Source organism: Haliotis rubra, unplaced genomic scaffold (assembly GCF_003918875.1).
Source record: "Haliotis rubra isolate DU_JTF1 unplaced genomic scaffold, ASM391887v1 Scf340, whole genome shotgun sequence".
NCBI lineage: Eukaryota > Metazoa > Mollusca > Gastropoda > Lepetellida > Haliotidae > Haliotis > Haliotis rubra.
This window is the reverse complement of record NW_025767014.1, coordinates 1-24,558: the sequence shown is the minus strand read 5'-3', so window position 1 is coordinate 24,558 and position 24,558 is coordinate 1. Positions and strand designations below refer to the sequence as shown.

General features: G+C 41.3%; 1 protein-coding gene across 1 annotated transcript in view; it reads right to left on the bottom strand.

Annotated features, from left to right (window-relative positions):
* LOC124284634 overlaps positions 1-17,963 on the bottom strand; it is a 50,945-nt gene extending 32,982 nt beyond the window's left edge. The window contains 1 exon segment of the mRNA XM_046720739.1: positions 17,520-17,963. Coding sequence (XP_046576695.1) covers positions 17,520-17,820 — 301 coding nt within the window. The 5' untranslated portion in view covers positions 17,821-17,963.
* Positions 17,964-24,558: the final 6,595 nt, after the last annotated feature.

The window sequence follows — 24,558 nt, the reverse complement described above, 5'->3', positions numbered from 1 at the left end:
TTACCTGTAAGCCGCGTCACAAATACCTGCCGGCCCGATTCTACCCCCGTCTACGGTGATAATCAGCTTAATATGGGTCAGGTTTGTTCCAAGGAGCCCCAAAGCCCTTTCCCACCCCATCCCACACCAAGTCACCCCACGTTTATATGGAGCTCAGCGATAATCTGTTACTATTGCCACGCACCAATCTGCATCTCAAAAACCATCTTCCGCGCACTGTCTAAAATACCTCTGCAGGTCTGCCATTCCAAAACTGCTCTGCACGTCCCCTCCCGTCAATGCGTAATTCCTGCTTCCTTCTACCTGACACCTGACTCCCCGGTGTCACCCCCTGCTTGACACAAGGGGGGCGAAATCCCCATCAGCCGCCTGCATAACACACCGGAACGGCGGAGGTGACGTCCGTTCTTTGATCAACACAACGTATTTACGGGTTTCTTAAGTTCTCATGTTTGAAACTTTTGGGAAAAATGTTACATCTGTATTCGATGACGTTACTTAGAACGATCAAACCTGAGATCATGGTGTTTGTTCACAGATACGATATAGGATGGTTCTGGTGCATGTAGCTAGGGACAAGTCCTTGAAGGTGGTGTGGGTGGTGATAAAGTGCATCATATGTTTGTCTTGTACAAGGGAGTTCGATTATACGTGCAGCATAGTACGGATGATTATTTGTGAATGTTGACTACCAGCTCGGACGTTGTCACATCCGTATCTTCCCGTATCCTCATCAGTCTGTATTAAGAATTAAGAACGGGTGGGGTTGGAGGTTGAGTGTTGGAGGTTGGAGGTAGCTAGCCTAGTGGTTAAAGCGTCCGCTCGTCAGGCAGCTGTCCCTACCTTAATATTGATGGAATACTGCTAAAAGCCGCGTAAATCTAAACTCACTCACTCATTAGATCTGTGAAGATCCGGGCTAGAATAAGTCTTCAGTAACCCATGCTTGTCGTAAGAGGCGACTAACGGGATCGGGTGGTCAGGCTCGCTGACTGGGTTGACACATATCATCAGTTCCCAATTGCGCAGATCGATGCTCATGCCGTTGATCACGGGATTGTCTAGTCCAGACTCGATTATTTATAGACCGCCGCCGTATAGCTGGAATATTGCTGAGTGCGGCGTAAAACAACAACGAACCCAAATCAAACCACTCACTCTTTATGTCACATCACCGGTCAACATGGGTTGCTGAAGGGCACAACAAATAACCATGTTAAGTCAAATTCAAAGCTTTTTCGATCAATAGGCTCGTCAGTCATTTTCTGTGAACAAATTCACAGTCAGGCCCCACGAAACACACGCTGTGAATATTCACCTAGACATATCTGCACCACATTCTCTGGAACGTTCCAAACGGGGGTGCAAATCAATTAGGCATTCCATTTTAAACTTACCGACACCTGACATTGGATTTCACTGGGTTATTTTTTCAAGATTAGTTGATAAGCTAAATATATATTGACTGATCTAGATGCCTGAAAATACATCCAGGACGCTATCTTTAATAAATCAGATACCATTTTCTAATTGTCTGAACAAAACGAGGTAAATTCTGGAGACGCTAATGGAATTCCCCCCAAGCCTAGCTCGCACGTTCATCACACTTAAAACGCCCATACTATTATTCTGCGCAGAACTAGTGTGTACCTGTTTAGGCCAAATTTGAATTGTCTGTTTACAGTTTCAGCCCATCCAAAAATCGTGTAGGAACATAGGGTCGTATTTTTATAACTTTTTACTATATTATAAGAAAACAGGAATTTGCAACTAAACCTATCCTTTCAGTTGATAATTAAGAGTCAGTACATAGAGGATGATGGCGAGTAATTGTAGCGAAGTGTAACACATTAACGCTTGTTACCCGAAATTCAATGAGTGAGTGAGTTGGGTTCTACGCCGCTTTTAGCAATATTACAGCAATGTTACAGCGGGGGACACCAGAAAATGGACTTCACACATTGTACCTATGTGGGGAATCGAACCCTGGCCTACCCCACCGCCCCCAGAAATCCAGAAAACCTATGGCGCAGTTCAAGCGAAAAGGATGAGTTATGGTGGTTCGGGAAACAAAAAAGACATATTTTCGACGGTCAAGGAACTGATTTTAAACAAGACAAATACCTACTGTCTTGGGTATTTTCTCTGTTGACAACCGTCAATCAAATGCCATAAACCCCTACCACCATACAGCATAACGGACTTATCTTATCTAACGAATATCCGAGCTCAAACACAGAGACACGGCGTAAGAGAAGCGATTACTGAAGATCGAACAAGTCTGGCGCCGATCCAAATAAGTTAGTGAAAATGACAAAAGGCAAGGTCAGAGGTGAGTGAATGGGTACGTGAGGGGATATAAGTAAGCTTTGTGGACCATCCCGTGCTTAAGACTCAATCAATCACGTCACAGGTGATCGATATCACGACGGTGGTCTTAAAGGCACGCTTTGAGTTCGTGTTAATTTTTTAAGTAAGGTTTCGGGTGCGTCCTCTTTCAGCTATTTCACGGGTGTGTACGTTTGTTTATCTGGTCTGGAGCGGGTAAACATTAATTTGATCAATCTAAATCACAAAAGGACAGGGTAAAATTATATTAGATAGTTCTACAGTAGTATATCCACCCTCGTGGCTTTAATAAACGTTGTGAAAACAGGTCTAATATCAACGTTTTGCCATACCCTCTGCATCACAGGGGCGGTGGGGTAGCCTAGTGGTTAAAGCGTTCGCTCGTCACGCCGAAGACCCGAGTTCGATTTCCCATATGGGTACAATGTGTGAAACCCATTTCTGATGTCCCCCCGCCTTGATATTGCTAAAACCAGCGTAAAACCCAACTCACTCACTCACTTGGTAGGCCGGGGATGAAACCTCGGATCTCCCACGCTCTATGCTCTAGACCATGGAGGCGGTACATTCAGTAACAAGCACATTGAAACAGTGTATGTTAGGCCTCATTACACTTTGCTGACAATAGTACTTTTGGTCATTGTTCCCAAACATTATTCCCCTCGCACTCGCCCACTGACTACGAACCAGTAAACAACCCGCCTACCTTTAAGACCGACAATCCGAAATCAATCACGTTATCAGAGGTCGATTAGATCAATACGGGTCAGCGTACGTGGTCAAACAATACACGATCTGTGACCTACATCAAACAGGTGTCGAGTTTCCCCGACAAGAATGTGCCATAGAATTGGCGAGACTTATTCACTGAATCCGGCTACAACCAAACAACGACTAGTCCTCGTCTAGCAGTGTGTTCATTATCTGTGGTAGATTGTCCTCATGTCATGCTCTCACTGAAGAATGTAATAAGTCGATGTGAGTTCAGCCTTTGCAAGATCATGGGACAATCCTTTGTGGATTGCACTAAATACCTGCCCAGAACCAGTTATTGTCGGCCGATGTTTGGTATTTGCACACTGTGGCTTGCGTTAATTGTGCTGAGCTTGTGTTATGAGGTTGGTTCATGCACTGTTTGCGACCTTAAATGTCGAGCAGACATCTGTCTCGTCGGTATACCAAGACGTACGTTTATAATATCTACATTCAAGTTGTTTCTATGCCAAAGAAGACAATGTTTTGATACACTCCAGTCACACATTATTAACATGCATTTTATACAATTCACAAAGGTCTAATTCAGCATGTCTTTTCCCACGAAAACTTTGAGAACATAATGCAACGTTTGCTCCAAAGTTGTTTGATCAGGTAGCAATATCCAAATGTTTTGGTAGTTTTATCGTACACACGTGGAGGACAAATTTGACACACGGGATATTTTCCAGTGCATTTTCCTACATTGATTTGTGCCGTATGTGCCGTTTTACTTCTGGTGGATAATTAACCAGCCTTTGCATGTGTTTGTGACGGGTATCACCGGTTGGGCAGACGGCGTTCACATTTCCGCGAACAACTGGTAGTGATTAATAAACACATGCTCATGACATATTCGAAATACAATAATTCAGATTTCTTATGTATATGGAAAGGTGTTTTTGTCGCTTCTATTCCCCTTCTTACTCCATCCCCTACCTCCCCCAACTCCAGTGACGGTGGTCATGTCGTCGCTGTCTGTCTGGTGTCGCTATACCCTGACGGTACGGCTCGTACATCATTCTTTCCGCTACAGATTTTAATCACAGATGGTTGGGAGTGGCTCATTTCCTGCTGTTTAACTACTGGTTTATTCATTTCATGTTTATACCAGAACGATGTTATTTTAACAGGACATTACTTGCTTATGTCTTTAAGTTATACAGGTCATGTTTATATTCAACAATAAAATATCACTGGTGTGTCCAAAATCTGAACGTAAATCCACCGACTTCCTTTAATTCCAATCCGTTCGTAAATATTAAATAGCGGATATTAAATATTTCAAACTCCATCACATTATGAAAACATCCATCCGGATTTGAATATTTTCGGCCGACAAAATCTTTCATAAATCTACGATAAGTCACAACCAACAATGCAATCAGTACAACAGTTTAAAATTTTAGAAAATCATACACATATTCGCATTTCCCTACACGCCCATATTGACTGAAATAAATTCTCTAGCTCAGTCAACAACGACATCAGACAACGGCGTTAGCAACTCGCCAACATCAGACGAGGCGGGGAGCCTACACAAACACGAACATACCACTACTACTGTTAATGTCTGACCGGTGGGATTCACACACTAATTTTAGAATTCAAGGAACTGGGAAGAACCGATGGTGTGTCAAAAATGGATTAAAGGACTTAAAACATGAGTCCCCCCACCAATGGGTTTTCAAGATAATGGGCGTGGGTCGATTGATGCTTACAGCTATTTCAAGGGTTTGAAGATTTGTTAGGGAAGTAATACTGTTGGATTTTTTTCTTTAAAAGGAATTTGGGGCGTTGTTTTTACCCACCTTTTGAAGGAGGAGGCACGAATTAAGGAACTTGTCCTTTAATATACAATGGTTTAATCAAATGTTTGGGGTTTGGAAGCATTTGAAAAACTAACGTGTATCGACATATATAGTATGGACAAAAGTTAAGAAAATTTATTTGTGATAGTAGCAGTTGAGACGACGAATATACCATACATGGTGTATTTGTGTCTTCCGAACAAAAAAATACATTGAAAGTAAGAACTTTGTACAATGGATGATGTCAATATGACAAGGGCTCACTTCAGAAAGACAGTCTTGCTCATAGTTTATCTATAGACTAAACAGATTCCACATAGTTTTGACATCAATATATAAACACAGACAACAAAAACAACAAACAAAAACATGACAGACCGATGCATCATATGCCGTGAAGGTTGTCAACACGTGTTTTCTGACGTTTGTGCACGAGACATCATGCACTGAATCGCACGCTAATGACTGCTATCTGACTGGGATGAATCACAGATAAACACAAATGTCAATACACTAAGACTTGAACTACTTTCACTTGCGACAATTGCATATTGCCAACAAGGGCAGTGCAACCACGAGACGTCATACGGTGGTATTTAAGCAGTCTTAACGAAAGGAAACTCGAATGACATTGCACTATGCATTAATGCATTTTTGCTGGTTAAATGAAAACATACGCCGACACTAAGATCCCCGGAGAACCAATACGAGCAACAGATGTATACACAAAGAAGATAATTAAGCACTCGCTGTATTTTTGCAATGATAGGTTTTCAACACGTGCACAAAACTTCTCGTGGTGACCACGATGGAAAAACTCTCACCCGTATTATCCTTTGACTCATAAAAAACGACAAAATGATTGGAATCCATGTTGATTTTATGATGATAATTGCTCATTTTAAAGAAATACTGATTTTCATACAAATCCATTTCTGTACAAGTATGACCCTGGAACGAATGTTCAATTTATTGGTGAATGATCGGGGCGCATTCAATCGGGAGATATGTCAGGGGGTGCTTAACTAAGCTCTTAGTGTACAGTATATATAAAGTATGTGTCTACAGGGGGAGGGGTAAGTCGGGGTTGGGGATAGGACGAATGAGGAGGGAAGTTTCTAAACAAGTCCTTTCATGTTGGAATATGTAAGGGGATATGCAATATAGTGCAATATAGTATCTGCAATAATCAGTCCAATATGTGGCGATCACAACCCCGAATCCATGAATGTTTTGCCGAATGACTCAATCCATAACGTTATAATGAACAATTCAAATCGCTCTGATAAAACCTCTTCCTTCAGGGCAAATGGAAAACGTGCTATGTTATCTCTTGTGTCGGGTTTTAGTGAACGGTTCCTCAAATCACTGTTATATATCGCCTTAAGGCTCGGCGATCTTGGAGCAGTGATCCGTACATCCCCTTGAGTGTAAAATTGTCAAGGATTTCTACCAAAAGTGTATAGTATTATATATAATATGTTTTATGAGAAGCATTCGTTTACATTTAATTGTCCTCGACACCATAACAATGGGCCAAAGGTTTTATATTTGTGTTGTGTTGCTGTGTCGCTCTCCGGGCGGACGCTCTAACCACTACACCACGGAGGCGGTCCCTTCAATAACAAGGATCCCTAACCACAACAATGGACATTCGGGAACCCAACATACAAACAATACCAGTTGACATACAGTCGATACTGTTTCAAAATACATTTAAATATTCTCAGATTACACAATTTGTGTATAAATAACACATGTCAAAATGTCCACACTGGCAACATGGTGGCCAAACTTGACCGTGTACTTATTCATTGCTGTACCTCACGATCATGTAGAGCGATACAATCACAGAGGAATACCTCGCCGTTGGTAGGACAATACCGGCCCACAATCCGCTTTCAAACATTCGTTTGTATGTTTGAAAAATTTGCATGTTTGTACAGTAACGTTTCCGAAGCAGATTTATTGATTATTCTTCAGACGTATGGAGAAAACGATCCGTTGTGTTTTGCGCTGAGTAAACTAGGAGCGCGTTTTGATTCAAGATGGCCGTCATTCTCATTTACAAGAAGTCAATTTAGCAATGTTTTGATGCATAAGTGACGAGTGTTACTACAGGACAGTGAATGTCATCCATTGTTGGAAAATATGGTGAAACTGTCAACAGATATTAGCGACACACATTATTATTTGTTTGTGTATTAACGCCCTGTCAACAATATTCCAGCTATTTCACGGCGCTCTGTAAACAATCCACTCTGGACAAGGCAATTGGCGGCCATTATGTACATTGGCTACAACCACCACAGAAACCTATGGATGAGTTGGGTTTAACATTAAATAAAGTTTATATAAATTCACGGTTGGGGTAACTAGACACTGTACCCACGTACATGAATAGAACTCGTTACATCAGCGGGACAATCCAACGCTTACATTAGTTTGCCCAGGCGCGCTAACGCCTAAGAAGAATGGACAACGGCTATATTTTGACAGCCTTGATGATGCGATGTCAACTCGTAGGTCACACGGAAATTAAACCTTAATTGCCCCACATACAAAGTACGAACTTGTATGCTACATTCATTGACACTGGCAACTGGTTTGTAACAAATGTCTTCGTTAATGACCTACAGTTCGCATTCAGGCTATTGTATGTCTACTAGGTGGCCGTCTTTGCTCACGACTGCATTAAAACGTTCACAAACGATTACGTCACAGCCGCAATCCTACGGCCAAAGAAGTGACATTTGACCCTTCCCCTAGATCACTAAGGTTGGATAACTCTATTCTGGCAGCAAATAAACTAACGTAACCACGATCTGGGCTGCTGTCTTATTTGCCAGGGCCCGGGTTGAGATTGTTTACCATAAGCAAACAATAAGAGGATTTATACCCATGATGCTTGACCGACCGCCAACCCTGTAATGTGATAGAGGCAAACTGGTTCTTTGGCTGGTTTACGATTTAAACGCTGTTGGGCTCTAACCATTAGAGGGAACTCGGTCGGTTAATTTCCTGCCAACGCGGTTGGTAGTTGTGGGACTGTTGATAGGATAATGATTACTGATTGGGATCCATATATTGTATCGATCTGAGGGTACTTTGCTGACCAAATATGGTCAGCACAGCAGGAGACATGTGATCCCAAAGATGCAGGAATGTTTTAAGACGACTTTGCTCCTGAGCCTGATGCTACAGGAATGACTTGTTTGGACGATAGGGCAACTTACGTGGCTTGACCATGGCTCGGCATGACGAAGCCTCGTGGGGCGGTGGGGTAGCCTAGTGGTTAAAGCGTTCGCTTGTCACGCCGAAGACCCGGGTTCGATTCCCTACATGGGTACAATGGGTCAAGCCCATTTCTGGTGTCCCCCGCCGTGATATAGCTGGAATATTGTTAAAAGCGGCGTAAAACTGAACTCACTCACTCACTCGAAGCCTCGTGTGTTGGAATCACATGGGTAAATTTCATGAAGGCCATTATTGTGTCCCTCGACGTCATACTGACTTAAGCCATACTCGCTCACCCAAACATCTGAGATGAATATGATCGTACACCGACAGGCTGGATCAATGCTTGCCGTTAATACCTGGTTTGTCTAGTCCAGATGTATGCGTGAACATTATTGCGCGTGATATAGTCATGTTCATTCAGTAGTTCCTGATACATTCCAAAAGCAGATTACACGCTAGGTTCTAGCACTTACTGAAACTCGATTCTCAACATGTACAAAGCGCAATCTTCAACAACCATGCCTATGATAAGAGTGAGTGAGTGAGTTATGTTTTACGCCGTACTCAGCAATATTCAAGCTATATGGAGGCGGTCTGCAAAGAATCGAGTCTGGACCAGACAATCCAGTGATCAACAGCATGAGCATCGATCTGTGCAATTTGGAACCGATGACATGTGTTTACCAAGTGAGCGAGCCTGACCACCCGATCCCGTTAGTCGCCTCTTACGACAAGCATGGGTTACTGAAGGCCAATTCTAACCCGGACTTTCACGGGTGCTATCAAAAGAGAGAGTGAGCAAGTGAATGAGTATGGGTTTTACGTCGTTTTTAGCAATATTCCAGCAATATCACGGCTGGGGACACCAGAAATGGCCTTCACACGTTGTACCCATAGCTTGTTCTAAGAGGCGTCTTAGGGGATCGGGTGTTCGACTTGGTTGATTCGTCACTGTATCCAAATTACGTAGATCAATGTTGTGAATCACTGGATTGTTTGGTCAATTATATACACTCGGTTAATTATAGACACTCTGCAGTCGTACAGCTGAAATACCGCTGGGTACGGTGTTAAACAGTCAGCCAAACAAAGCGCGGACCTCGTTCATGTCACCGTACAGGTATGGTTGGAATACTGCTATAACCGGTTTAATGACGTGAAACATAACATCATCAAAAAAAAATCCAACCAAAAAACAACAATAACAATTACACCCCCACCTCAAACACTAATAAAAAACGACCACAAAAAATCTGCCAACATGTTACTGTGAAAACAAAGCGTCAAGTGATTCATTTCACGTGTTACTATGCATACAATAGTTAATGCATATTCCGTGTATACAGGATATAATCTGTGTGTACGAGATGAAGCAAACATCAGAAGAGCCTATTTTTTAACTTTGGTACACATCCAATTTGAAAGCTGTTAACCAGTTGTATAACTCTCCTCTGTAGAACAAAATACATAGCATGTGACAGGCCTCGTGTTAAACACCACACACACATGAACTAATTCCTTTATCAAATACAAACAGTTTTTTTGTATTTTTTAAAAAACCCAGCAACAACTCACAAATGCAATTCATGGGTTATAACGAGTGGCACAGAAAATTGAACGCTACGGAATAACGATTAGTCATTAACCATGCTGGTACTGCCTGGAACATACATCGTTGTCCGTCATATCAGAAAGACATCTTGATTTTTGTTTAAACAAGTTCTGCATCCATAACGCAAGCAGACATAACTCGTGTCCGTGTTCTAATTGGGAGATGCGACAGGTATGCGCTGGGTCGATACCAATGTGAGGCCGACAAATAGGCCAACAAATGATTGTTCACAATCGTAAACGTGAACCACAAACAACATGACTGTTACTACAGACCCCGGATAAGCAGGTCGGTTACTCACGTTTTGAGGGGGATGCTGGCACGTTATGAGGGTAGTGATGAAGATTTACTTTGTTTGCTTAGGAGTCAAAACCAGTGATATTTTCCAAGTGGTATTCATTCTCTTATCCTTGAAAAAACAATCGATCCCTGAGAAAGACTAGTTTCGGTGGTTCTTTCTACGTGACAGTAACGACTGGCAAAGGGATGAAGTAATCGTTTATGTACAGTTATCTCAACAATCTCTATGACTCAAACGTGTGGCTTTGTCGATGTACAAAGAATATTCTACAGAACAATCTGTGGTCATCATACGGACACCTTTGATGACATACTAAACTGTTCTCTGTCAACATCACATAACTGGTAGATTAAACGACAAAGGTTTTGATCTCGAATATATTTCTTTAAAATATTGAAGAGAAACTGCAGAAGGTGAATCATTTCATAGCTGAATATTAGTTGGTCAGTGAGTTTGGCTTTGTGAACAATCATTTGTTGGCTTTGAAAAAAAGTATTTTAGTAATTTGACGAGTTTATGCCTGAAAGCTAAAAGCCCACAAAATAATTCACTAGTCCGAAGTTTGAATTGTAGAAACTAAGCAAAAGATTAGCCTAAACAAAGGTAAGCTGCTAATACGATGAACATTTTTATCAGGTCATAATCTTGCATAATTTAAAAGTGTATTAAATAACTTAAAAAGTCGGAGAGAGTGATATATTTACAAAATGACCACATGAAAAATCACCAGCCAGTCGGGCCAGTGACTGTGGGCTAGCGAGCCAGTGACTATTTCGCACACTGTAAGGAAGCTGAAGTGCTGAAGGTCTCAGAATTTGCTGAAATCCGCGGGCACGGGTATGATGCTGAAATCAACGAATCATAATCATAACATGGGATTAGAACTCACGATCACAACATCCTGGTACACCCAACGGAGGCAATTTCCAGGTGACGAAGACTATTGGCCCAGATTAGAAATTCTGCTGACGTAATGATCTTGTAGCCTCATGGGAATCACGATGGGAGGTTAAAATGACATGTCAGAAACGTAACACCCTTACCTCAAGGCAGGTCCAGCATAACCATGATTAGACTGTCAGTGCGAAATACCAAGATGTTCTCCTCCCAGTATAACAGACAATGCTGAAGACGTTTAACACACACGCTCGCATAAGCTTTCGGAATGAACTGCAAGCTAAATATTGCCCAGGCGGCATATTGGACATCAATGCCGTGACTTTGCCCAGAACGCTGTCCACCAAAATAACCCACATGGCAGTACTTACTACACCTGTCCCTAAAAAAGCATCACGCCAACCTAAAACAATAGAAAAGCATGTAAGTATGCATGTTGACATTTTTATTTTAGGGTCTTCAAAGACGAATGGCAGTGAACTTGGAGTCCAAGTTGAAGTGCAGATTGTAGTCGATCCAGATCTTGCCGTTACCGACAAGGAACAAATTCTCCGGGGGTGAATCGGAGAGAGTCACTATTGTGTCGGAGGGCTGGTATCCCCCTGGCGTTAAATGCCTTACATTTGGCTATTTTTACCTGGGGGCTTCAATCCCCGGGGGCCCGGGAAGCGTGTCACCAAGTACAGAACGCGCGGCAGGGGGTCGGCGTTGTAACAGAGCCTGTTTCTCTGGGAGTAAAACGTGAGAGAGGCCCGTTTGTTCAACAACAGGGCAATCACGCGACTATTTCATTTCGACAAAGAGGGTTTCAGTTTTCACATTTATAACAGCAGTGGGTGTGAAAAATGAATTTGAAAGCCACCGTACTGACCAGCTGGCGCGCGTGGTTGTCCAGGTAAAGAATTACGTTTATAATAATGATTAAATACAGCCAGGCTATTTTCGGCCTTATCGGTTTTAAATTATGTTTCAATGGGAAGATTGTATTGAACAAACTTTATTTCAGTCAGTTCTCAATTTTGTTTCAATAATCAGTAAACAGTTTTTCACCCACCTCATCTCATTTCATAAGCTGAGTGAGTTAGTTTAGTTTTACGCCGTACTCAGAAATATTCCAGCTATATGGCGGCGGTCTGTAAATAATCGACTCTGGACCAGACAATCCAGTGATCAACAGCATGAGCATCGATCTGCGCAATTGGGAACCGATGACATGATTGTGTCAACCAAGCCAGTGAGCCTGACCACCCGATCTCGTTAGTCGCCTCTTACGACAAGCATGGGTTACTGAAGGTTCATTCTAACCCGGATCTCCACGGGTCTCATTTCATAACAACACCCAACACTTCCAGTGTGCAACATATTTCTTCAAAGATTACATTTCAGCACATGCCAGGAGATCACAAGGTCGGTACCCAAAATATTGTAGTCTTTGTTTTGTTGTTTCTTTTGTCAACAGTGTGATAAATTTGAAATATTGAAGTTATGAACAGCTTCTATTAGCAACACATGTTATTATTGGGATTACACTTTCTCAGTAAAGTATAGATTCTAGCATTTCTGTTGAGTTGAGTCCCATCCGGGATTCGAACCCACACCCTCAGAGTCAGGCACCTAATCGCCACAAAGCACACAAAGTCAGCCGCTTAACCCGCTCAACCACAAAAAATGGAAGTCGAACAACTGGTAGTCCAGACCACGGACTTTGTGTACCCCTCTGATGAGTGTAAACTGGCAAACGATCTACAGAACAGTTGTCTTCGAAATGGTTTCTATAAATATTTTGACGCAAATGAAATTTCAAACCGACCTTATGGGTAAGTTTACAAAGAATGTGCCTCGGATGTGGAGAGGTGCTTATTGACATATTTTGTTGACGAGGGAGGCAATTTCACACCACGTAACCAACAAACACAACTCAGCTTTTCTATACGACGACAGTTTTCAAGCGTGGATACCGACTTCTGCTTCATGGGACACGGGTGATTTGCAAATTATTGTTTCTATTTGTCAATAAAAATTACTGGCAGTCAGGATTATAAGTGATAATCCGATGCCTGGTGTTCGTTTTTCTGGATTTGGTGCAACAAGTCACAGTTCCGTGTTTCTGTCAGAGGTTCAAGGACTTCTACCACTTGACCTTCAGAAGAAAGGCTCGGTAAATGTCACAGGTAAAACTGAAGGAAAAAGTCAAATAGGAAAATGTCAAGCACACAAAAACCAAAATGTCATAGACATACAATGGCAATGCACTACTCGCGTCCCTTTAAGAGGAGGAACCAGCACAGCGTAATACGTATCCAACTAGACTGCAGCTCATGTTAGAACAGTGGTTTAAAACATGAAGAGAGAAAAAACTAGTCCGTCTAGATTTTCACTCGTCTCGGACTAACGGACAATTAGCTTACAAGATCATCTATAATTAAAATATCACCAGCATCAGGCTTGACCGGTGTCCTTCAAGTAGTGGATACATGCTGTTTAAACACGGTATATTGTCTTGAGGACAAACAAAATGTCCAGAGAGTAATTAATTTTTTGTACCGCTCGATTACTCTCGTTAAGTCGCTTAAGAAGCGGCCCCTTTTGACTGATGGGGTCCTGATGGCCTCTCATGTCCATCTTGTCCTCGTGGATGAGCGAAAATGAGGGACATTGAGAGAGTAGAATCTGTAAGTGTCTGTTCATCAGGACTGCCTAGGGTGACATGTCACGTTCTTTATCAACGTCACGATGTTCTTTGGAGAGAGGGTGTTTCAGCTGCTGTCATGTTTCTTGTCCGTTAGACCACCATCTCAAGGCTGCAGAACCATCAGTAGGCATCCCAGGGACACGTAGTTACTCTGTCATCTTCCTCAGACAACACCCATCCAGGTGGGCAAAGAGGGGTGAGTTGGTAACTGGGTCAGACAAACCTGTTGTTGATTGCACAGGAAGGATACACACAGGATATGCACAATAATATATCTGCCCAACCAATCCACATTTTCGCCCACAACATAGGACAAGTGCGTGCGTGGGTATGTGTATCCTATTCTGCCCTGGAATCGCCACCGGGGTCAAAGAAGGAACGAAACGCACCTTAATAGAATCTCTGTGGTTCTGAGGTCGTTGTTAATATGTTTCATGAATAAAATCACAAACATATCTGCTAACGAACACAAAAATCGTCAAACCGGCAACTGATAGAGTACGACTGTTTGAGTACGACTACGCATTAACACATCGAGGACTTGTAGTCACAATCCAGCTGCGTCCACAACCATTGTGTTCATCTGATCCTCAATTGTCGCACAAGGACCTCCGTGGTCAGATATTAACCGACCTAGGTGTTTTCCAGGTGGCTGCATTGCACAGCAATCCATTGCATAGGGACTTGCTCACATGCGGCCCAGTGTTCCCGGGCGCCTCAATTAGTTATAAAGAGTTACCTCCCTTGGGTACGGCAGACGCCTATGATCATGGGTTCAAATCCAGGATCGTACCTATTATATTTCTAGGCTCGTTGGTAGGTTTGACCAAAGCGATTAACGTCTGAGAACGGCATCACTTTCCTCCCACGACGTGCCGTGACACACCTGAAAGTACTGTCGTATGCGCACTCTTTATGTTCGTAACCACCATCACTGACATTACCACGAAGCAGAGTTCATCAAGTACATCTATTTTCTATCAATCACACTTCTCATTCACCAAGATTGCAGGATCACACACGTTGATCAGATCCTGGTGTCGTAATTATCAGTAATCGGTGGAGAGATATGAATATCTTGAAGTAATTATGATTAATTGGCAGCGTTAGGGTATGTATTGATCAAGCAGCTTGGTTTCGACTAAGATCTATTACGACGGTCGATTCATGTTCTAAATTGTCCATAAGGCTTATTATGGATCAGGAATAGTCATGTTCAGTGTTTCGTGGGGTGGCTGGATGTAGCTGATGCATCTATTGTCTGCTGTGAACAATTTGTAGTTGACCAAAACTGTGCCCTCTCGTCAATGCTTTAGTGAGTGAGTTTAGTTTTACGCCGCACTCAGCAATATTCCAGCTATATGTGGTAAGAGGCAACTAACGGGATCGGATGGTCAGGCTCGCTGACTAGGTTGTCATATGTCATCGTATCCCATTTGCGTAGACCGATGTTCATGTTGTTGATTACTGGATTGTCAGGTCCAGACTTGATTGTTTACAGACCTCCGACATATAGCTGGATTATCGCTGAGTGTGTCGTTAAACAACAAAAAACAAACAAACCAACTTTTGACCATTAACGAAACAAATGCCGAACTAATTATATAAAGACATTAACACAGTGAATAACATACAACAGTAGGCACGTCACTGACGAAACCTACCACCCTATCTAATCTATTAACGCCCCAATCTATCAAACCGTTCACTTAAAGTACGTACCTCGAGGCAAATCTGTTCACACACTGGCGTAACCATTAGGCTGCTTCGTTTATGTTGGATCAACATCTCCACTCAAGCAATGGCCGCGTTCCACAACACGGAATTTTAAACAACTTCAATAATCTTCTAATTCACAAATCCATTACGTCAGGGGGTGGATCAATTTAACCGATATGAACCTAAGATTTAATATCATTTGGAAGGAATAAAAATTTCAATGTGAAATTCAGGAGCCGTTGTTAAGGAGTTAACCTAATTCGCTCAGCTGCATTCGGTAAGTGTTTTGGTCGCATCCATGTGGAACGGGCTAGATGGAGGATTATTGAGGCTAGTTAAGCGTTAGTTTCTTAATGTGATGACTAAACTTCCCACTTGCGATGAATCGTTCGTCCTTGAGATGACATATTTCGCAAACTCATAGTGCAGTGGTGTCAATGAAGGCCATCGGTTCATTTGAAATCTAATCGGAGATTTGCCGGCTATGCCTGACAGAGCTAAACCAGTAATTCTCACCTTCAAGTTGTCAGCTTTCGTGTTTGCATTTGTGTTTTTAACTTAACGATCATTTCAGACAACCAATGACATTTCATCAAAGGGTATTTGCTTTCGCAGTTCATGGTGTGAGAGAATATGCCAGTTATTTCTAATCGTTTCAAACAGTTTTAGAAACACATCGATATAAGTTTTGGTTGAAACAAATAACCATACAAATTGATTGGAATGGACAATCCAGTAATAATGATAGTGTCATTGGGGTTTAAAGTGACATTATTGAAAGCAAATGCTGATTTACCTTAATCATCATTAATCATCATCGATACCTTGATGTAATAGATCTGTTCAGGTGGCGATATTACACGTCGGTCAATTTCAGACATGACCAAACAATCACATGTCATTGAAATACAAATATGAAAAGGATTATATTACATACTCTGTCAAGTATAAGTGGATCATACAGTAATTACCTTTTTGTGAATGGCATTAAAGAGTTTTTGTTAACCCCAATCTCGTGCAGCACGGGCTTAACGCGTTATGAAACGCACGGATTTATGACTGGCGGTTTAGATTTCAACTTGGCTTACTTAATACCTGCATCTCACGTAACAGCGCCGAACGACGAGTCCACCGAGTGGTTGATGTTATACCAGACACGATATACCAGTATACGGTCTCTGGTTATACTCAGTAACTCAGGGTATATGTTGAATACCAATGGGAGTATATGAACATATACTATTACACGCAGAATCTTACACTGCTATTGATCACATTATTTCTTTACATTCAAAGGAAACAGAGAAAGTAATTTGTTCACGATAACATGTATAACATGCTTACTGACGAATGTACATATGTCCGTCATTCTGTGATCTTGTATCACTGTGGTTTTTTTTTAGTATAATACCCCTTTGAAACTTTGTTCACCGTGATGTTGAAATCTGGCTGATGAACCATCATGCTGGTCATGGCGCTGATTTGAACCATGGATTGTCATGTTTAAATATCGTGTTATTGTCATTTATCTAATTTCTTACAAGTAAAACGTGATGTGTCTCCACTCGATCAGATTAAGCTGGTCTAGGAAACAATTATCATCTACAGGAAACCACGACAGGAAACACTTTTTGTTATATTCTCATACATGCTTCTTTCAAATTTCCAGGTGTGTTTTTTCACCATGTCGTAAGACATCAGTGATAAAAGCTGTTGTTTCCTTAATTCACACACATATGATATATATTACAGACCTAGAGAAGACTATGTGATTTGAAAAATACATGGTGTTTATGCTCTTGTGGATGCACGTGGTAGAGTAATGACAAATTAAATAAAAATATAAACTTCAAGTTTTGGTAATGAAAACTACTGGAAATTAAGCAGAACCCAAGACGACTAACTGCAGGCCACAAGAAAGACATCCACAACCCCGTAGCACCGCCTTTCCAGAATGTAACCATGCAAACTGCAGAGACCCTTCTCTAGTGTAACTCCATTTAGAGGTAACGGTAAAGTTCTTCTCGATTGATGCACTCACGTCCAAGAACTTAGAACCGTTTCGTCACAGTTGCACCATTTTTCTCATGTTTGTTATCGTCTGCTTTCATCGTCTCTACGTGTACAACACCATTTGACACTTACCTTTGAAAGAAGCTGGTATGTCCAGCTGATCTCCAGTCACAGTGTAATCATTGGCTCTTTTTTCCCACTGAAGTCGTCTGCCTAAAACAATTTTCCTCCGTCGAACTTCCAACACATGCAGAACGTCATTTTGATCACTCGACGCTGGTATATATTTTGACAAATCCCCTCTATGTATTTTGACATGAAAAGGCAGACGACAGCTCGTCATTATTTGTCGTAAAGTCCTCGGTCGATCGTCCCATACGATATCTTTTGACACATGTTTAGAAACACTCTCAAGCTGGCTGTCGTCCGCCATGTTGAATCAGCTTGACAACAGAATGCAAGTACGTCCCATAGGTAAAATATGATCCGTCAGCGATCTCAGGTCGGTAACGGAGCCCGGGTCATTGTTGACTGGCTCCTAGCGGGATGAACAGCACAGACCCTCTCTCTGTGTGACCTGTGAATACGACTGGTCCGCTCTGTCCAACGGCGCGTGCCCGCTTGAGAGATTGTCAATATTCCTCGAGCACCTGACAGCCAACCAAATCAAGGGACCAGGTAAAAATAGCGAGCCCTGACTTGCTCACAGTTTCAACCGGGAACCGGTTGTGTCGTCTGCTCGCTGGATATCCTATACCAGTTTACATACATGCTAAAGCAGTTTCAATTATTTATTCGATTGATTAGAAAACATACCCGTATTTACCTAAACGGTTGTTAACTGTCGTAACATTGTATTGGATTTGACACCGTTAACCTGTATGGATTACTGCATGTTAGATCATACACCACTCAATTTTTGATAGGGATAATTTCCTCTTCCTATGATACACAAAACGATTCCCATGATATGTCAAGCATATTTAATAAATACAATGACATATCCCTATGAAAAGTTGAGTAGTACATATTCGCATACCGGCAATATATGGAATAGTTGCAGTTTACATAGTGGCCCATTGTGGTTAAAATATAATGTTATGGCATTGGTGGGACCCTGCACATGCGCTCGCTCGTCACGCTGATTCCGGGTTCAGTTTCAATATTGGTGATTTCGTTCATGTTTACACATCGTGTTATTATCGCTATACTGCTAAACTGTCAACTAAACAGCTCAATTATCGGTGCAATAAACATGGCTTATCTACTCAACGGTGCTCGTGCGAAGGTTAAAGGTCACATGCAACCAAAAAATCAAACATAATTAAAACACAATTATCACTTATTCATGACATATAATATACATTGCTGGTTTCGAAAAAATAAATAAACAAAATTATAAGCGTACAATCGCAAATCGAAAGTGCAAAATTGTGTACTTCGGTTTACTTCCCAAGAAACGAAGCAGCCGGGATACCGAACCCAGTCAGAGCGGGTGGGTGTGCACTCAAGTGTAACGGCTGGTTCATTTGCAGATGCCTTCACGGCTAATTGTGTGTATATATATAGAGAGATGTTGGGTTTTGTAAATACATGCTCATTTTTTGTGTATAACATTTTGCAATCAACAGACATCATAACATGTCATGTGTTCAAGTATCACACCTGCCTGTCTGTGTAATTACATAATGTGACAGAGACCGAACTCGGGCCATAAATCAATGCATTTTGTTTATGGTGTATATATAGCCTGATTGGTGTTATGTTCAAATTGCATGTGGTCAGTGATAGCAGCTGTGTATTGAATATTGTCATTAGCAGACAGGCAGGCAGACACACAGGTGTCAATAAAACATGACATTGAGTTTTGTCTGTGACAACGACATATCTATATCACAGTTAGAAATTCTGTCAACGCTAAATAATGACATTGCTTTTAAGTATCGAACTGAGAAAGTGTCTCGGTAAGAAGAACGTGTGGTGAAATAGACAAATGAAATTATATAAACAGTTAATTTACTGTCATAACATATAAAAAAGCTCGCGCCTGTGAGATATCAACAAAACATTAGAAAAATAGCTCACACCAAAGCCTTCACCGAGTATTCACCCGACAACCCGCTTCCAAGCTGCGCGAACCTATTTACTTGCGCACGTGCTATGAGCGCAGCCCAGCTGTTGAAACCCGTTTTCCCCAGAAAAGTCTGGGGAAAATTAGTGAAACGTTTGAACTCCGATTTCGCGCGTTTTTTCTCATCGCGTTATTTTTCAACTTTATAAGTTGAATTTGCATTGTTGACGATTTGTTTCGGTATGTCCATACCGAAAGGTATCAGAATCTGCAAAGTTGTGTTTTACGTTGCATGTGACCTTTAAGGTCACGTCGACATTTAGCATTATGTCATTCACTCAGTATTAACACTTAAGTCTCGTGTCTCTGACAGTGATTCATCGTATTGTTCGTTGTTAAGCGTTTATGTCCTGGCCGGTGAGGTATTACTTACACGGTTCTCTAATGAATTACTTTATAATACCATCTCAGTTTCTTGATGAGGGGTATATGTCCAGTGTATCGCTGAAGATGGGTGTGATTGCGCCTGCTGTAGCCTGGGGTAGTCTGGGGTAGCCTGGGGTAGCCTGCCCTCCACCGACACCCAGTCAGTATTACTGGCAACACCCTCGGGTGTCTACACGGTGGTTGGGATGAGGGTGGAGAGATACAGAGTCAGATTGGTTTATCTATTTAAGAAGATAGTGGAGAGGAATGTGGAAGAAATGAAGATGAAGAAAAAGAGGGCAAAAAGAATGTGTGTGTGTGTGTGTGTGTGTGAGAGAGAGAGAGAGAGAGAGAGAGAGAGAGAGAGAGAGAGAGAGAGAGAGAGAGAGAGAGAGAGAGAGAGAGAGAGAGAGAGAGAGAGAGAGAGAGCAGGAGCTATTCCCTCTAACCTTTGGACTTCATGATTTATGTGCAACCTTCTCCTGGAGAGGGAGAGGCAGAGGGCGAGGGGGTGACATGGGTGTCCTTACACAAAGATACTGATACAGATTCTATTATACACATATACTACTATACATGTTCACGTCTATCTTCGAATATCCTTACCCTTGCTTGGTGCATGTCATCGTATCCCAATCGTGCGGCTGTATGCTCATGCTGTTAATCACTGGATTGCCCGGTCAAGATTATTTTGACAGTCGTCATACAGCTGGAATAATGAGCGCTGCCTTAAGCAACAAACAAACAAACACACAAACACACAAACAAACAAACAAACAAACACACAAATCACCTTCCTTACACGGTCAGGTGACGGAAATATGCTTTGCCGGATATCGAGGAAGAATCATTAAAATAACAGAAACCAATAATTGCTGAGCCCGTTTCAAACCATCATCCCATCCGTACCAGGGGTCCCACGCCCCAGACACCCTCACACCTGCAGCTATCGCACAGGTAAATGTTTATGTCCCTACTTAAGAGGCTATCCCCACTGAACACGGCCTCCTTGACCACTGGACAGCCATCCTTTCATACAGGTCATGATCTGATGCCGCGACAAGCGGCTACCTGCGGCCACTGTCCAAGTCAGGCCGGACATCACACACACCGACAGCCTACATATTCCTCTTGTAAGACGTAGGGTTAACAGGTTAACACGTTGTTGTGGGAATGTAGGCCCGGAATTAACACACATGAGCATAATTGGAATGTACGTATGGTGGAAGACATTCAGAGGTCACTGCTAATCATTTTACTTGATTGTGAATGGTTAAGATGTGATATTATTTATTAATAGCAGACTTGTAACTTAAAACGTTACAGTTCTAAATTCCATTGTTTAAATTTGGTAGGTTGTCAGACATTAATGACATCAATGACATTAATGATACTATATGCATTGTGCACCCCCCTTGAAAATGACATTCTCGTATTCGTAACAACTCCAGCACAATGACAAATAAAAGGCGTATTTTTCATGTACTTCACAAACATGTCAGTAAGGGGAATCATTATTAGTGGTTCAGTAAAGCTTTATTGAACATGAGTGTTAATAATCGAATCCCGGATGGGACTCAACCCCAAAAGTACTAGAATCTGTACGTTACTGAGAAAGTGTGATCCCAAATAAAACATATATTACATGAGTGTTAATACACTGCTGTGATATACTGTGCGTGTCGTAAAAGAATTATGTGAATATATTACAATTTTCGAATAATATTTATTCGAGTAAACACACGAGTACATTTCAGCTATTTACACTCTAATCACGTTAGAATGATGTAATCTAGAATAATCTAGATCAACATTACCGGCTGTGGCTTTAAGTAGATCGGAATTACGGCGACTGAATCCGATTTTGGTCTAATGGCAAGATTTTGCAATTAAGTTAAACGATATTTACACCCTGGGGCTATATGATTGAAATGTACATTTGATAAGGTTATTAAATTTCGATTTGTTGAGAAAAGCATTAAAATCTACTATAGGTTTGCCATTGCATACCTATTATTGAGTGCATTCTCAATCAAACCAGCTATTGGAGATGTTTCAAAGAGCTGTACAGGCTATACGGCTTGCTAATTATGCATTAAGTTTGTCATTTTTACACAGTATTTGCAATGTGTATGAATAAGGTGTGCCTTTCTATTTGCATATTAATCGTTTCTTTAAGGTACATGATCACATTTAGTTTGTCAAGCGATATGATCATTGTTTAAGGACTTGTGTTAATGTTAATTATGAATGGCAACCTTCTTGATAGTCTGACCTTCTGACATATATTTTTTGAAGACACCCAGCCGGGATACCCTGAGAAAGAGAAATATCAAGTACTAGTTAAATATTTAAATGCGCACATCCAGCTACAAAGAGTGGCATGGCAGGGTGCGATTTGTATGTGTTACGCATTACTGGGCTCCGTCTCCTCGGAATTATCGTCCCCCACCTTGGTATAAAGTATTGATAGAGTTATGTGGATGTGGTGGCGATGCGTTCAGAATCATGTTCCAATGGGATGGCGCTGTTTAATGTCGAATTCAGTGATCATATGGTTTAATTGATACACGTGTATTCTGTCTGCCCACAATGTCAGTTTCTGTCTTTGTGTCGACCTCCATCTGTCAGTTTAATGTTTCCGTAAAATAGTTTTGCCACCCTCATTCTCTGTGCCACTCTCTGTGTCACTCTCGTTTCCTTTTTTTATTCTACCTTTCACGTTGGACGACTGTCTCTTTTTCGTTTGTCGTTGCATGTCTCTTTTATACATTTACTGCAACCAACCGTCTCCTTTTATCTTTTGTTGTCACAAAGTATCTCCACCTACTGGCACCTAGTACTCTTGAAGTGGCGACTTAACAAGAACATGTTGATGTATAAAACGTATGGGTAATGCTTTCCAGTGTGTTCCAGCTTGATAAGGGTGTACGAATGGATACCTTAACGTAGCTAAAGCAATAGGCCACAAGTCGTCAACCAAGTTAGAAGTTTCCTATTTTCTTTATAGGTTTCTCCAATTCTTTCTTGTCATCACTTTGTCACGTGTTGTATTTGTGACGTCCATTTTTCATTTTCTATGTTTGCCACAATTTGTCACTTGTTTCTTGGTCGCCTAGTATTTAAAACCATTTCCTGGATGTAAATGACTACTCTTTTCCTTTGGCTGACGCCGATTCTATTCTGTTCTGTATGGTATCTCAGCCGTTTATTTTATCATTTTGTGCTCGTCTAGTTACAAGAGACATTTGTTGGTATTACCGCAGTGCGGTTATTACAGTTTATGACATTTTGCCGCATTATAACGATTCACATCTTAACAGACCCTGCAATCTCCAGATTTGTCATTGCAACTTAGAATAGTTCCCCAAGCTGTTCTGGTTGTAAGACATAGACACTACTGACCATAAAAGTCTGTTAAAGGTAAAACAATCAACGATAATAAACTTTTGTGCGAATTAAAACAAAACTTCAAAAGGCACGAATTACCATTCCAGATACTCATATGTAAATGTTTCTTAACATATAATGAATTTAAAGTGACCAAATCAAGTAGAAACGAAGTATTATAATAGATTTGCCATGGCATGGTTTGTGGAAGGTGAGCTACAGAAGGCCAGGTCACAGTGGTTTTCATCCTCATCCTCACTGGTGCTGACTCCTTACATCTGTATAATTGTATACACCAGATACTGCATGATGTATACATAATGGCCTTGACAGAGTTCACCCGGTGTCACGATAGGTCAGTAGAGTAAAGGTTATTATGATATGCATAAGAGCTTATCATCAAGTACATTAGATTGTTAATGTGACCAGACAACCCACAAAGTGTTCATGTTATTTATGGCTAACGCTCTGCCCCCTGAACGGGTGTTGATGGTGTGATGGAACTTTTTAATACACTAAGACCCGAGGGCTTGACTACAAACCATGTCTGAGTTTTGCTCTTAACCCGAGCAGTAATGCTTCGTGCCAGAATTTCAACCAATTTAAAACTTTCTTAAATTCGATTATATCAACAGTTTCACGATTCGTATTTTTGCTATGTCTCTTCCTTTACGTATTTTCGTTCTGTATTCTCCTTTGCATATTTTCGTTGTGTATTCTCCCTTACGTACTTTTCGTTCTGTATTCTCCCTTACGTACTTTTCGTTCTGTATTCTGACATACGTACTTTTCGTTCAGTCTGTATTCTCCCGTATGTACTTTTCGTTCTATATTCTCCCTTACGTACTTTTCGTTCTGTATTCTCCCTTACGTACTTTTCTTTCTCTATTCTCCCATGTGTACTTTTCGTTCTGTATTCCCATTTACATACTTTTCGTTCTGTATTCTCATTTACGTACCTTTTGTTCTGTATTCTCCCCTACGTACTTTTTCCTTCTGTAATCTCATTTACATACTTTTCGTTCTGTATTCTCCCCTACGTACGTTTCCTTCTGTATTCTCATTTAAGTAATTTTCGTTCTGTATTCTCCTTGAGTATTTTTCTTTCTGTATTCTCATTTACGTATTCACATTCCCCAAGCCCTGGTTGACCCAGGAAGGTTTCAGGGTTCCCCTGTAAGTCGATGATGTCAGCTGAATGGAGTTCTTCCTACAGAAACTACTGTTTGAGGAAAATATACAACTGAAAGAAGGATTGACTCAGGCATTAAAACCGTATCAAAA